Consider the following 14,558-nt stretch of genomic DNA (forward strand, 5'->3'; position numbering starts at 1 on the left):
ACTTACTGCTTTAAAATGCAACTTTTCACATGTTCAAACCCATGTTATCATTAAAGGTCATCCTCACTAGATGAGAGACGTAGTTAATGTGATCATAGTGCCTGTTAGATTCCAGTTTTATCCAGTTTCTTTTCATGCACTTTCTAAGAGTAAACCTGACCCAGGGTGTGCTTCTCTTTGTTTAGGATGAGGATGTCGCAGAGGAAGACAGCAGTCGTGTGGAACCCGTGGGCCACGCCGACACTGGTGTGGAGAACATCCCCAACTTCTCTCTGGAGTAAGTTACTGACAGTCTCAGCTAAGTTTGTAACATCCGTGTAGCTTCACTGATGGCAGCGAATATTCCGAAAGCGTATGGCATGCGGAATGTCTGTGCTTATTTAAAACATGCTTTGCACTGGTTTGTTTTCCAAGGAGCATCTTTCATCTACTGAGTTAATGGTATAATGTAAGAATGATAGCATGGAAATTCACACGTACCTGCTCTGAGTCTCATGCCTTGGCAAGTACTATTAAATGATAGTCTAAAGCAGTGTTTGATTGAAGACTTTTGGCACGTTCATGGCGCTGTCAACTGTGTTCAGGTTGCTTTTGTATGTCAGCGTTTTGTTTGTTCTTCAACTTTGCCAAGTTAAAAAAGATATTGTAGACATACTTTACTTGAAAAACTAGTTGGATCAGGTAAGCATTAGTCATTTTAGTATATGTTTTGTATTGATTTGAAGAAATAGTATCTCTCAAGATACTTGATGGGGACCTTGTAAGAGGTTAGGGACCTTGAACATGTTTTAAGTATAAAAGGTCAAAGAAAAGCTTTCATATATTGTCACAACTTTGCAATTATCTTAAATAACGTCAGGTTTGAATGGAAGATGTTTTTAAGACTTCGTCTGAGTTACCTTAGAGCAGTCATTCTAAATTTTTTCTTTGACTTTGGGTAAAAGTTGGAGTGGAGATATTAATAATTAGACTCTTAATTTTGTCTTTTCTTGGTTTTCCAAGAAAGGGTTATAAGAATTTTCTCAGTGAAATTGAACAGGCTCCCGAATCAGATTATGTTTGTATATTCAGCACCCAGTGCTCTCTAAATAATTACATTTAAGAAATACTTGTACTGTTGTAGTTCTTTTGAGAAAGACTATGAAATAAATAAATGTATTAAAAATACCATACTATCCTTAGTTGACAAACAGACATTAAATAGATGTTCAAATGCTATTAATGATATCTGAAATAGGATTTTAGGACATTCTATGAAAACATCAAAAAATTAAATATCCATGTAAATAGTATTACTTTAGTAAATATTTTGCAATACGACAAAATTTTAATTTAGCTAATTAGAATATTAACTAATGTCCTAAGTAGTGTATATGATTAAATCTGTATACATATTTTCAATTTTGATTTGTTTGATATTCCTATCTTTAATTTTCTTGAGTCTTTGTATTACATAACCAGGGCACTTACAGTACATAGGATTACCTCAGGTTTTTATTTAAGGCATACAGTTGAAGTATTGGCATTTTCCAGTGCATAAGAACTGTCCTGGGATCCTGATCAAGTCCATTGGTAGTTACTTATGTTTGTCCAGGTTTCCTTAAACTAGATACCTAATATCTAGTTGAAATAGTATTTCCAAATATTGATCATTGGATCAGTACTGTTTAGATTTCTGTGCCATGCTCATACCCACAGAAATATCTACAAAGAAAGTGAAATCTCACTGAAATGGTTTAGAAAATTTACATTCTCCTGATTACACCAATTTGCAGTAAATTTGGGCTTATGATATTAATATTGAAGTACTGTACTTATGTAGTAGAAATCTACAAATGAAGTCGTGTAACTTCATATAAATAGCGTAAAGACTTTAGAGTTCAATCACAAACGCTCTTAAGGTAATTGTTTGATTTTTCATGGGTGTCCAGTGGGGTTGTGTCACCTGCACGTGGACTGAGCTTACAGCAGGTAGGATATTAGGAGTAAGGGTGGTGGCATCCTATGTGGACGGCTACCTGCAGCGGCAGAGCTGTGCCCTTACTGGACTATTGGAAGGATCAATGAGGTGACCTGTGCAGGAGCGCTTTGTAAATTATAAAGTGCTGTGCAATGGAAACCTCTTTAGCCCATTAGTCTTCGTAATCCTTGATTAGATATTAGGATGGGAAACTTTCAGTGCAAGTCTAGAGATCTGATTACAAAATGTGGACTTGGACTATACAGAAGAGCAATGTCCTGGGTGATTTTTAATGTAGTTATTTCTGATGATTGCTCCCCTCCCATGCCATCAGACTAGCGTGCAGGTATGTAGTGTTGAATGTGCTTTCATCACCATGCTTCTCTCCAGAATGTGAATGTATACGAGTGTGTGCCCCTTGGAATTTTCGTTTTGTCCTCTTTTGTTGTTTACTGTGTGTCTGTGCCGTTGCAGTTTTGTGTTTGGTTTGATTTGGTTTGTGACAGTACATGTTCATGCTCCCTCATTCATCATTGTCTCACAGTGATATGGTAAAGCTCGTACAAGTCCCCAACGATGGAGGGCCTCTGGGAATCCATGTAGTGCCTTTCAGTGCTCGAGGCGGCAGGTAACGTATCTTGCAGGTTTTTAATTGAATCATAATGTACAGTGTTTTATCTTCATTTATGCTCAGATGTAGAGTAGTGTTGAGTTAGTGTATGCTTAAAAGAAGCCTTTTCATTTGGGGGCCACTGTGCCTTCCTTCACACATATGCATCATAATCACAAAAGCACTTAGGCTGATGAAGAAATGGGCATTTAAATTATTCTAATAATTTTATTGTTCATCACATCCATGCAAACATTTTACTACGCTGCAAATTGATGATAGCCTTTATTGCCAGAACTCCAGCTGAATGTGCAAAGGTAAGGAAGTTATTCAGGCATTTTTCTGGAAAACATGTATCCAGTATAAGTTATCTGGATAACATAGAAAATGATTCATTGAAAATTTATTTATATGTTTGTTTAGTTCTTTAATTATATATGATTTTTATAATTGTGTTCCTAAAATTTTTAAGTTAGAGAAGCTATAGATTTATTTCCTCCCATGTGATCTGTCTCCTGTTCTATCTGCCCACACAAATGGCAGTTTTGCACTGTTTGTTAGTATGACTTCATTACTTCATAAAACATGTATCCTTAAAATTGTCAAATGTTACATGAGTTTCTTTTACCCTACAGCTTGTTTTCAATGACAGAATTATTGTTTGTTTTATATATATTCAAATACTAAGAACTGATTTTGCAGCTAATCACATCAACTAATCAAATGTTTGATGAGTCTTTCATCATCCGTGAAATACTGCCTCCTCCTAGGGCTTAGGGAGAGGCATTAACCTTTGAGGTTTAATCTCATCCTCTCTTATTTATCCATCTAGTTATTACCAGCTGAAACATATTTATGATCTGTTTGGCTTTTTGGTTTGAACTTCTTTCTTTTATTGTTATCCCTTTATCTATTTATTTATTTATTTTTTATCTATTTATTTTTAAACTTCCTTTATGCTGGGAGAAGAAAACAGGGAGCTGGAAAGTCACCTTAGGCCAGTGAGTGAGAACATAGAACATTCTTTCAACTCTTGCCAAGGAATTATAAGCATCTAGTATGTTGTAAGAGACATTGGAATGTCAATTACAGGCATGTGACTGAATTATCTGTTTAATTTTTTAAAATAAGTGTTTGAACAATTGTACCACCTTCCTAGTATATGTTCCTGACCGTGCTGTGTCCAGACTTCATGTTTCTGATAAAGCACATGCTTTATGGAAGGTCTGGAAGCTGATGCATTGATTTACCTTAGGCTTCCCTGGTGGCTCAGATCGTAAAGCGTCTGCCTACAGTGCGGGAGACCCGGGTTCGATCACTGGGTCGGGAAGATCCTCTGGAGAAGGAAATGGCAACCCACTCCAGTATTCCTGCCTGGAAAATCCCATGGACGGAGGAGCCTGGTAGGCTACAGTCTATGGGGTCGCAAAGAATCGGACACGACTGAGTGACTTCACTTTCACTTTCACTGCTGGAGTAGGAGGCTTGAAAGTGAGCATTATTTAGCAAGATGTGAAATTCTCCTGGAATTGACAGCGGGGTGTTAAATTCACAGACTTATGACCACTTTTACTTTTTTCCCTTCTCTTCTTTTTTTAAAACTCTAGAGAAACATTAAACTTTCCTCAAAGAACTTTCATTTAAATGAGCTCAGTTGTTTTCAAAATGGCCCTTGCCTTTATCTCCTTTAAAAATTATAATTTTAAGTGATCTCAAAAGTTAAATCCCTTTTCCATTTATTTCATGAGTAGAAAAATAAGCTAAGAGGGTAAAATGCATGAATGATAGCTTCCCAATACTAGTGTGCCTTTAACTGCTTGTGGGATATAACTCATCACAACTGAGACTTAATTGTGTACGGACCAGCTTTGAACCAGTATTTCAAACATATTATTTTCTGTCATTTATTACACATTTTCTACTGCATCGTGAAAGGATATTGGGATAAAATAGGTAGGTAAAAAGCCTAAAGCAAAAAAACTGTAAGATAGAAAAATTAATCTACTGCAGATTAATTCAGTGGAAGGTATTTTTACTGGTTACCATGGCATTTCATTTTGATATACAGAACTCATTCAACTAGACAAGGATCCCTTTGCAGAACTAGAAGGTGTCATTTTTAATCCCTGTTGATTTGGCAATGTAATGAAGAAAATCCTGTACAGCATTCTTGTACAAGGGACAAAGAGATTAAGACAATGAGATTCTTTATAAACCCTTTCTAGGCATCAGCAGTTTTCATACTGGGAAACAGAGCAGAATTCTTTCCCTCTAACACCTGTAATGCATCTTTGAGCTTCCTCCTTGTCTTGACATTCCTGGTTCTCTGGAGTGAGGCGGAAAATGCAGAGAACAACGGGAGGGCTCCTCCAGAATCCTAGACGCCAATCTTCAGGAGCCAGACACACCCATCTCCCTTGTTCTCAGAAATGCTGACAAGTAAATTCTTGCCAGTCTGTCAGAAACCTTCCCAGGCATTTACTGAGTGACGGTTCCTGTGTTAGGTGTTGGGAAACAAGGATGAATGGGACATGGTCTCTCTCCAGGGATTTGCAGTCAAGATGGAGTGATAGCCAGGAACTCACACTATTATAATTATGTGATAAATGCCGACATTGTGAGTTGATAGAGGAGGGGTTGTCTGAATTAGGTAACTGAAGCTGGCTTGTTGTAGAAGGTGATTTTAATTGAGATGACACCTTATGAAGGAAGCTACATCAGCTCCATGGTGACTGTGAGGGCAAATTAAGCAATGCAATATAGCATAAAGGGGGAAATTAAGTGGAACTCGTGAAGAAATTGCATATATTATCCAGTGGGAATATAAGAATACATATTTGTGGGATGTAAGTTGAAATTTCTGAGAATAAGTTCCTTTGTGCAAAATTCCAGTCATACTTGGGCCCCTCTCAGTTTTGGAAATGTAATTAATTGAATAACAACTTACTGAATACTTATTTTTCTAAAAATGACATATACATGTCAGTATTGGTTTCTGATTTCAATTTCAAAGTCAAAAAGTTTTAAGGAACAGTACAGAATGGGAATCACACATCCTAAAGAGAAGAAACTCCATGCAAAACATCTCAAATATCAAACATAATTCAGGGAAATTGGAAAAAAAGTGAAGTCAATGTTAGAGAAATTTTTAAAGCTACTTATGTATTCAGTATTATTTTGGCCTGCAGTTAAAGAAGTTTTTTGAATAAAGATTCTGCTGGATCAATTTTAAAAAGGCCATTTTCTGGAGTGGGTTGAATGTTCTTGTGACAACTGGCTTGTGGCTGCCCTTCCCCTAGCCACTGCTTTGGGCATTAAAAACAGAGACAAATGGCTGCACAGGAGAGACTGTGTTAATATCCCTTGATGCTCTGTTTTTCTATAGTTATCATCCTGTATTTTATTCAAAAATATAAAATTAGCTGATCCCCACCCAGAATTCTTTATTCACAGTTTCGCTACCTTGAAATCAATTTTCACTTCACACGTATAATTTCATTTCCTCTTGATTTAAATGTCAAACATAACCTCCTTATTTAAATCACAAGTGCTACTACTTTCAGGAAGGCTCTGCCAAGTAATTGTCATTTCCTTTGGCAGAAAAACCATGTTTCATGTTAAAGTTTTTTATATTTCTAGGACCTAGCCCAACAGTATTGCTCAGCGAAGCTTACTGTGACTATCCCTACTAACTCTGCATTGCTATTGAAATAAAATACATGTAAAAATAAATATCTGATGTACATTAGAAATAAAACAATAAGGATGTATCCTGGCTTGATGTTAACGAGGTTTGCCGAGCCTTTCCAATTACTTAGGAATATGATTGTGTTGTAATATTAAATATTTAGAAAGCAAGATAAAATGTATATTCTGAAATAGGGGCTGGGCTTTTGAAATAATAAGATTTTGTAGTTTTAAGGGACTTAAAGTCTAACTGAGAAATATGTACTATATAAAGAGGTCTATACTGTGTGTCCAGAGAACGTGATGCATGTGTGTGGGAGGATTTAGAGGAAGTGGAGCCGTGAAGCAGCAGATCTTGATCTGTTCTTTAAAGAAAATATACGACTTAATGCTAGTAATGTCTGAAAAGATCTTCTTTCCAGGAAGAAGATATACGAAAGGAAGATGTTCCATACAAATCTGTGTGATTTGCTGAGAAATAATGATTCGAAACAGAGTGTATTGGAAATGGCTCTTAGAAAGCACTTTATGAACAGCCTATGAGACTTCATTCTGTAAATAGTAGAGAAATTGTTGAAGGTTTTCAAGAAATATCATTGTATTATTTTTTAGATTAGCTATTATTCTTCTATTTGGTTCCAGTCTAACTTATAGAAGACATTCTTAATCTTTTCCCCTATGGAAACACATATGGCTAAAGCATATTATTCTTTTTTTAATTAAATTTTATTCTTTATTTTTTAAAGCATATTATTCTTAATAAAGTGCCGCCTGCTTCTCTGTTTCTTTTCTGTAATGGACATAATTGAATAATTTTTGTCTCAAATAAAACTCAAGTGTTTATTAAGTTTTAACTAGTCTGTATAAAAGTTAGTAGACATATTTGGAAGGTCTTAAGAAAAATACTTATCTACTTAATAATTCAGTGAAATTCTATGAACTTGACTCCTCTAATACTTACATGAGTTATAAATAGTGTTAGTTTTAACTCTTAGGTCACTGAACCTTTATTATATTACTTTTTGCTGTAAAAAACATGAAAATCAGAAAGCTCATCTTCTTTCCAGAATTCCCAGTTACCTGTGCCGTCTTCCCACTTTGTGGCAGACAGTGATGGCCTCAACCACACGCTGAGTCTTCATGTTATTGGCCAAGGGCTTGTTGGGAATAGTCCAGGATAAGAGACACATTTTGATGCACCTTTTTTGAGACCACAGATAGTTGGGACAGTTCCTGGCTCTGTCTTTCGAGTAAGTGCAGCCTGAGCAGGTTTCCTTCACTTAGCCTCAGTCTTCATATCTGAAGGCTAGGACACTCCTGTGACTTTATATGGTTTAAATAAGAAAATACAGAAACTTACAAAATGCGTGTAAAATTCCTTTAGTGAGGTATTTGGCAGTGGCAGCTAATATAATAAGAATGGTGTTGACATTTCACCTTCCACTTATCTACCTGTGATGCGCTTTAAGATTACCTTTAAATGCTGTGTGTTCTGGTTGTCTCAGTTCAGTTCAGTCGCTGAGTCATGTCTGACTCTTTGTGACCCCATCAACTGCAGCACGCTAGGCCTCCCTGTCCATCACCAACTCCTGGAGTTTACCCAAACTCATGTGCATCAAGTCAGTGATGCCATCCAACCATATCTCTGTCGTTTCCTTCTCCTCCTGCCCTCAATCCCTCCCAGCATCAGAGTCTTTTCCAGTGAGTCAACTCTTCGCATGAGGTGGCCAAAGTATTGGAGTTTCAGCTTCAGCATCAGTCCTTCCAATGAACACCCAGGACTGATCTCTTTTAGGATAGACTGGTTGGATCTCCTTGCAGTCCAAGGGACTCTCAAGAGACTTCCCCAACACCACAGGTCAAAAGCATCAATTCTTTGGCTCTTGTTGTCTAGGCAAGTGCTAATGAGACTATATAATAGTGGAATATGATCTCAAAATTATCTCTTCTATTATGAATATGAGATGAAAATTTACTGTTACATAATAAATTTGAGAATTTCAGTACACACTTATTTAGGTAGTTGGGTGTATTTTTTAAGAAGAATTACAGCCAATTTGAATTTCATGGAAACAGCTCAGGTGTTAAGAAGAGCTTTATTTGAGGCTTGTATATTTCAGTTCACCTTAGAGTTTTTAAGCTGAATATTCACTTTTAAAAGAATAAATATCCTCTTGCACTTTGAGTTCTCTATTTCAATTCATTTCCCAAAAAACACAATTTATTTACTGAATCTGTATCCTTTTGTCTGGAAGATTTCAGTTGTTCATTCTCAGCTGCAGATTCATTTTGTTCAAATCAAGGGGACACACTAAATGCATTTGTTTTAGAGAGAAGAGTTGTATTTTACATTTAGATAAAACTTGCTTTTTTAAAGGTAGTAGTATGATGCCTATAATTTCTGCCCTAATTTTAAGGAATTCTCTATTTTCACTTTGCCATGTTTTGGTCCACTTTATCTCATCCACTAAAGGTTAAAAAAATTTATATTAACTTGGAGTTCTTACTGTGGTTCTGAGGGATTGAATGTAGGTCATTGCCAGCCCAGTGTCCCAGGCTCAGTGAGGGGAGAGAGTCCTGCTGCTGGGAGCTCGTTCTGCTCATGCCTTCTCTGCTTTTGCTGTAGTTGTGGTGTTTACACTGTGTCAGCTTTTATTAAGATGAATTATGATCATTTCCATACAGCTGGGTGGCAGTTGTGGGAGTTTACGTTATCAAAGCAAAACTCAGACTTGCTCAGCCAATTTAGATGTCAATAAAACATTTGTTACTTATTTTCAGTTTTATCATTGGCTGTAATTTATACTTAGGATTGAAAATGTTAACATGTGTGACTGAGTTTGTTTTAATTAAGTGTATAATTAGGCTAATGAACCTTGTAAAAATGTAGTGGTGCAATCCTTAATATAATCTAAGCAGTTAAATTTCTAATTATGCATCCAAAATCATGTACAGAGATGCTGCCTTTCCACGGCTGGCTCTCTGGGGCTGTATTCTCCTTCTTTGCCCCCTTTTGGGGATAAGAAACATTGTACAAAAGCCATGGTGAAAGACTTCAAAGAAATATGTGTGTATTTACATATTTTTTAATGTAGGAAATTCATTCAGAAGTGGGATTTGTACATAGCGGACGTAGTGTGTTTTCCCCTAAATTTTTGATAAGATAGAGGGACCAGGGAAGAGAGGTAGTTTGGGGGATGTTTTCAGTTTACCAGGAGAAATCCACTTGCCCAGAAAGCATCTTGCCAAGTCGGGTTCACATTAAATTCATGCAGGAGGTGAGGAGGTGCTGCCCCATGTAACCGGGAGCCCTGGTGCTGTGGCTTCCCGGAGTTGACCTCCCTGCTGTGTAATAATGACCCGCTCTGTCCTCCTGCACCTTCCAGCACAGTCTAAATTCATGCAGGAGGTGAGGAGGTGCTGCCCCATGTAACCGGGAGCCCTGGTGCTGTGGCTTCCCAGAGCTGACCTCCCTCTGTGTTGATAATGCCCCGCTCTGTCCTCCTGCACCTTCCAGCACAGTCAGGCTGGTGCTTTGCCCCTGATCCTTTCCCCAAGCTACCTCCCCTCCCCACGGCCCGACTCCTCTTCTCCGTCTCCTCGCTCTTCTATCTTTCGCAAAGTGGTTTCTTCTGATGAAAAGTGGTTGCCCTAATAAGGAATTCTGGTACTGACTGCCAAGAAGGAAAACCACTCTCTACTCTGGCATAGAGTCATGCCAAAACGCTCTGACCTTCACGACCTTTAATTATTCTCTCTAATAAGAGTGTTAAGGGAATCACAACAGCATCGGCACTCGCTTCTTTATTCCTTTAGAGGGAATTCTTAGTTGCTGGTTGAATTTGCAAAACAGACTCCTAAAATTTGTTTCTAATTATAAATACTGTCTGAACTGCCTTTTCGTGGGCAGTGGGGGCAGGAGGGGTGGAGACGTCTCTGCTGGCAGACACAACTTTCCAGGAAGATGAAAATCTCTGTTATTACTTCCCATTGATTTCCCTTCAGAGGGTCCTCTTCATTCTGTTTGGCTGTCATGTTATCAGTTCAATTTTCTTGTGAAGTTTTTTGATCGTTCGGTTCATTCCCATTCCTTTTGTAATCATTTTCACCTAGTGAAGCAAATAGGATAATTTTGCAGATTGTACCATTTTCCTTTTCAATTAATCCATTCTTTTGAAGAGAATGATTCTAATAGTGTGGTCAAGTACTTGGAAATCAGCAGGCTACTGACGTCTCCTTAATTCAGTCTGTTCTGTTGTTTCCCTGATCACTTGCTGTGTCACTCAGGGTGAAATTTTTCCCTTTCTGCTCCTCTACCCCCCCACCCTCAACCACCCCATCAGCTCTCTAGTCTCTAGTGCTGTGAAAGAGGATTCTGAGGTTTCTGCGACTACTTTAATAATATTGGATTCTAAAAACTCATTTAATAAACCTTGGCAATGTTTCATGTAAATATGATAGCATACTTGTTTTTGACTTGTAGCGTTTTTACTGTTTGTGAGGATTACTCAAGCATTTGGTTGTATAAGAGAGCTTGTATAGAAAGACAAGCCATTCCATGAATGAAGCATGTCAGGCCTTTTTACTGTATATTATTATCCTGGAATGATTCCCATGGGGGGAAAAGTAGATTTAAGAAAAGAAAAATGATTATCCAGATGAATATAAATCCACGGACCTATTCATCTGAAGAATATTAATGCCACTTGTAGAATTAAATTACAGATTTCCAAGTTAGATTATTTAAACTGTTATAGATACTGAAAGGTTTTATTGGAGATACATTTATAAATTTAAACAAATGACTCATACTAGCTACCTGCTAAGTAATTTCCATTAAACTTGGTCTGACTTTATCCATTTCCCTAAAAATATTCTATTTCAGAATACACAAAGTACTTCAGAATATATAAAAACATAATAATTTTTAGACACTTGAGATCACAGCAATGTTGTAACTGTATTGAGAAATTGCTCGTGATCTCAGTGATTAAAAACTAATTAACTGGAGTGACTCTTGGTAGGGCATGCTTTTACTCAGGGGCTGAACACATGAACTTGAAAGAACTGTTGCTGGTCCTTTGAGGCAGCTTTTAGCAGCAGAAGTGATACCAAGTCGTGGTTCTGTTAGGATTGCCTGTGGGTGGCTGAGTCATCTTTTCTTTCTGCTGTGCTCTCATGTGGATGCTTGGATGGCAAAGTGGCCTCATGTCTTCTTCTGGTTCCACTATTACCAATAACTGTGATTCAATTTGATTTCTCTTGTTATTTTGTCCCACTCAACAGAGACTTGGGTATAACTTAATGATGTGATAGAACACTTTGTTCAGTTGCCCATGCGTGTGTGCGCGCTCAGTCACTCTTTCCCATCTGACTCTGCGGCCTCATGGACTGTATCCTGCCAGTCTCCTCTGTCCATGGGATTTCCCAGGCAAGAATATTGGAGTGGGTTGCCATTTCCTTCTCCAGGGGATCTTCCCAACTCAGGGATCAAACCTGTGTGTCCGCATTGGCAGGTGGATTCTTTACCGCTGAGCCACCTGGGAAGCGCATAGACACAGACAAATCACAGGAAAGCTTAGGAAGGTACACTGTGGGCCTGATTACATTTTAGGTCACTTTACACTTACTGTGCACTTTGGTGACGCATAGTAAGACATCACTTCCTGCCAAGCAGGGACTCTGACAGCTCCTCTCACGCTGCTGGGTCAGTGTACTTTTTCTTACCTTTGAGCTTAGAGGAGTTTTATATTGATTCAGTTCCAGTATATGGTGGCAAGTAACTAACAGTGACCCCGCCGTATCTCTCACTAGTCACCGCGTTTCTTAGGCTCTTCCACTAGTGGGTGTTAATCCCCAGGTATTAACGTGACCAAAAGGCAATGTAAATGTCATGTAAATGTCATCTCCTCTTAGTTCTTGCAGCAGGTGTACTTAACCATAGTAAGACACTGTGCCTCTTCACTATATCTAATAATAAAAATTAGAATGACATCAATAGTGACTCAGTAAGTATTCGTCAAAGAAACAGGGTTAAACTGTAGAATAACACCCCAAAAACAAAAGGGCCTTCACCTCAATGCATTTCAGCTCAGTCCTGTATTTGGTATAAATGATACCATCATGAAAAGAGGATCTGATTCTGCGTTTTATTTCATTTATTCTATTTTGCAAAAACTTGTTGGGAGACTTGTTTGCCTCAGATAAACCTAAGCACCCATTCATTCAGTTTTCATTTGTCAAGACCTTACTACAAGCTCAGGCCCATGTTCCCCACTTTCCAGGAGCTGACAGGGCGACAATAGAGATAAGATGTGTGTGTAAGTGACAGTGACAGGGCAGTGAGATCAACAGCAACAATTACCTCAAAGGTTTAAAAGCAGGATGCAGTCTCCAATATTGGGGCATCTTTCTATTGGACAGTACATACTGCAGATTGTATTCCGAGGGAAGATACAGATAGGTGATTGGAAATTTGGTGTCTTCAACTTTATGCAGGATTCTAAATGCTAGTTTCCATATGGGTATTTTTTATGTCTTTAAATATTAGGATTATGAAAGAAAATCTAAGCTGGGGACAAACTGAAAGTAAATTCATAAAAATTTTAACATGATCATGATACAGAATAGATGCTAACCGTCAAGTAAATCAGAGCATCAGGACTAGGTGAGGATTCCTGTTACTTATGAAGCTGTAATCATATATAGTGTTTGCTATTTCTGTGGGGTGTATAGAATGTCCATCCTGTCAGCCAAGGAGTTGGTGCTCCAGACCAAGTACATTTGCAATAATCTTTTTCCCCCGTCCATCTTGGTCTCTAAAAGTTCACTCAGGCTTTTCTTTCTACTTGAAGTTTGACTTAACACTGAGAGCTGAATGGTGACTGCCAAGATTGGAACTTGTCCCTGGCTTCCTATTTTCTTCCGAAGGGAATAATGGCAACAAATTACGTACTTCTGGGAGACCTAACAAGTTTTGAAATTCAGAACATGAGGCAATATCAAATTCAGATGCCAGGAATGGAAACTCTTCTATTTTTGAAATCTTCCCAATTCTCCTTCTCAAATGTGCAATGCACCCGGGTTAGCTTCTCCTCCTTACCTTTCCTTTCATGGAAAGTTGGGGTTGCCATCAGCACTGTACCAGCTGGCTTGAAACAGGAAACTGCCAGACTGCTCACAAATCCATGCTCATTCACTCTGCCCGCTGCCTCAGCCACCAAACCATTAGGCCCACTCTGTTGGAAGCATTTGTAAGCATAGAGAGAAGTGTACACTTTATTTCAGAAGCATAACTCTGACACTCCAGAAACAACTGCTCACATTTATTGAAAAGATCCCTTTCTATGCACCATTTATACCATCATGATTTTTGTGTTGGTGTTATTTTAAAATGTCTGAATAGCTATTTAATGCACCCCTTTATTAGGCAGTCTTTGTAAATATAATACCAACATTAAAGCAGTAGGGTATTGTGCACAGTGGCAATATTACACGTGTAACGATTTGCATTCTTAATGTTCCAGAACCCTGGGGTTATTAGTAAAACGATTGGAGAAAGGTGGTAAAGCTGAACAAGAAAACCTTTTTCATGAGAATGATTGCATTGTCAGGATTAATGATGGCGACCTTCGAAATAGAAGATTTGAACAGTAAGTGTGGGCTGCCTCATTGCTGCTCTTTTCTGCATCAGGCATGACGGAGTGCAGGCCATGGGAGTGCCTCGGACCACGTGTCTGTGGTCTTTGCCTTCCTGCCGGAGAGGGGAATTTTCTGCCATTCTCTAGCTTTTAAAAATTTCATCAAACTCCAGGTAATCACTACCATTAGACTATAGTCTTTAACGGCACTTCTTCAGATGTTATGGGCCCAGTTTAGGCTTTACAATTTGGCAACTTCCTCACCTTCTGGAAAATTCACCAGGTTGCTAGTTTTTATTATACTTTTAGCTCATACTACCAACTTTGTCACACATAACATGACAAGCAGGCAGATTTTCCTTATCTTGATTCAAGCCCTACTCAATTAAAAAGCTACAAATTCTCCAGTTCCTATCAAGTAAGGCAAGAACGAGCAGGAATCATGAGGACCCAGTTTAAGACCTGACTAGGGATCCAGATGAAACGGAGGAGCTTCTTGTACTGGTCTTGGAGTTGCACTGCGACCAACTGCTCTTGGGTCACTGAAGCTGTATTGGCATTCTTGAGGGTTTTTTGCATGTAGAGACTTGGATTAATTTTTCCAATAAATAATAGATCGTCACTTTGTATAGTTTTCTAAGTGTATTTTTAAGTACGTTTC

At 38.2% G+C, this 14,558-nt stretch overlaps 1 protein-coding gene across 15 annotated transcripts in view; it reads left to right on the top strand.

Moving 5' to 3' along the window:
• PARD3 (par-3 family cell polarity regulator) overlaps window positions 1–14,558 on the top strand; it is a 579,453-nt gene that overhangs the window by 318,246 nt on the left and 246,649 nt on the right. For all 15 annotated transcript variants that reach the window (XM_070380971.1, XM_070380969.1, XM_070380970.1 and 12 more), the window contains 3 exons: window positions 186–277; window positions 2,505–2,588; window positions 13,784–13,909. In XM_070380971.1, the coding sequence (XP_070237072.1) occupies window positions 186–277; window positions 2,505–2,588; window positions 13,784–13,909 (302 nt within the window). The remainder of the gene's footprint in view (window positions 1–185; window positions 278–2,504; window positions 2,589–13,783; window positions 13,910–14,558) is intronic.

The sequence above is a fragment of the Bos mutus genome, chromosome 13 (genome assembly GCF_027580195.1).
Source record: "Bos mutus isolate GX-2022 chromosome 13, NWIPB_WYAK_1.1, whole genome shotgun sequence".
NCBI classification, from domain to species: domain Eukaryota; kingdom Metazoa; phylum Chordata; class Mammalia; order Artiodactyla; family Bovidae; genus Bos; species Bos mutus.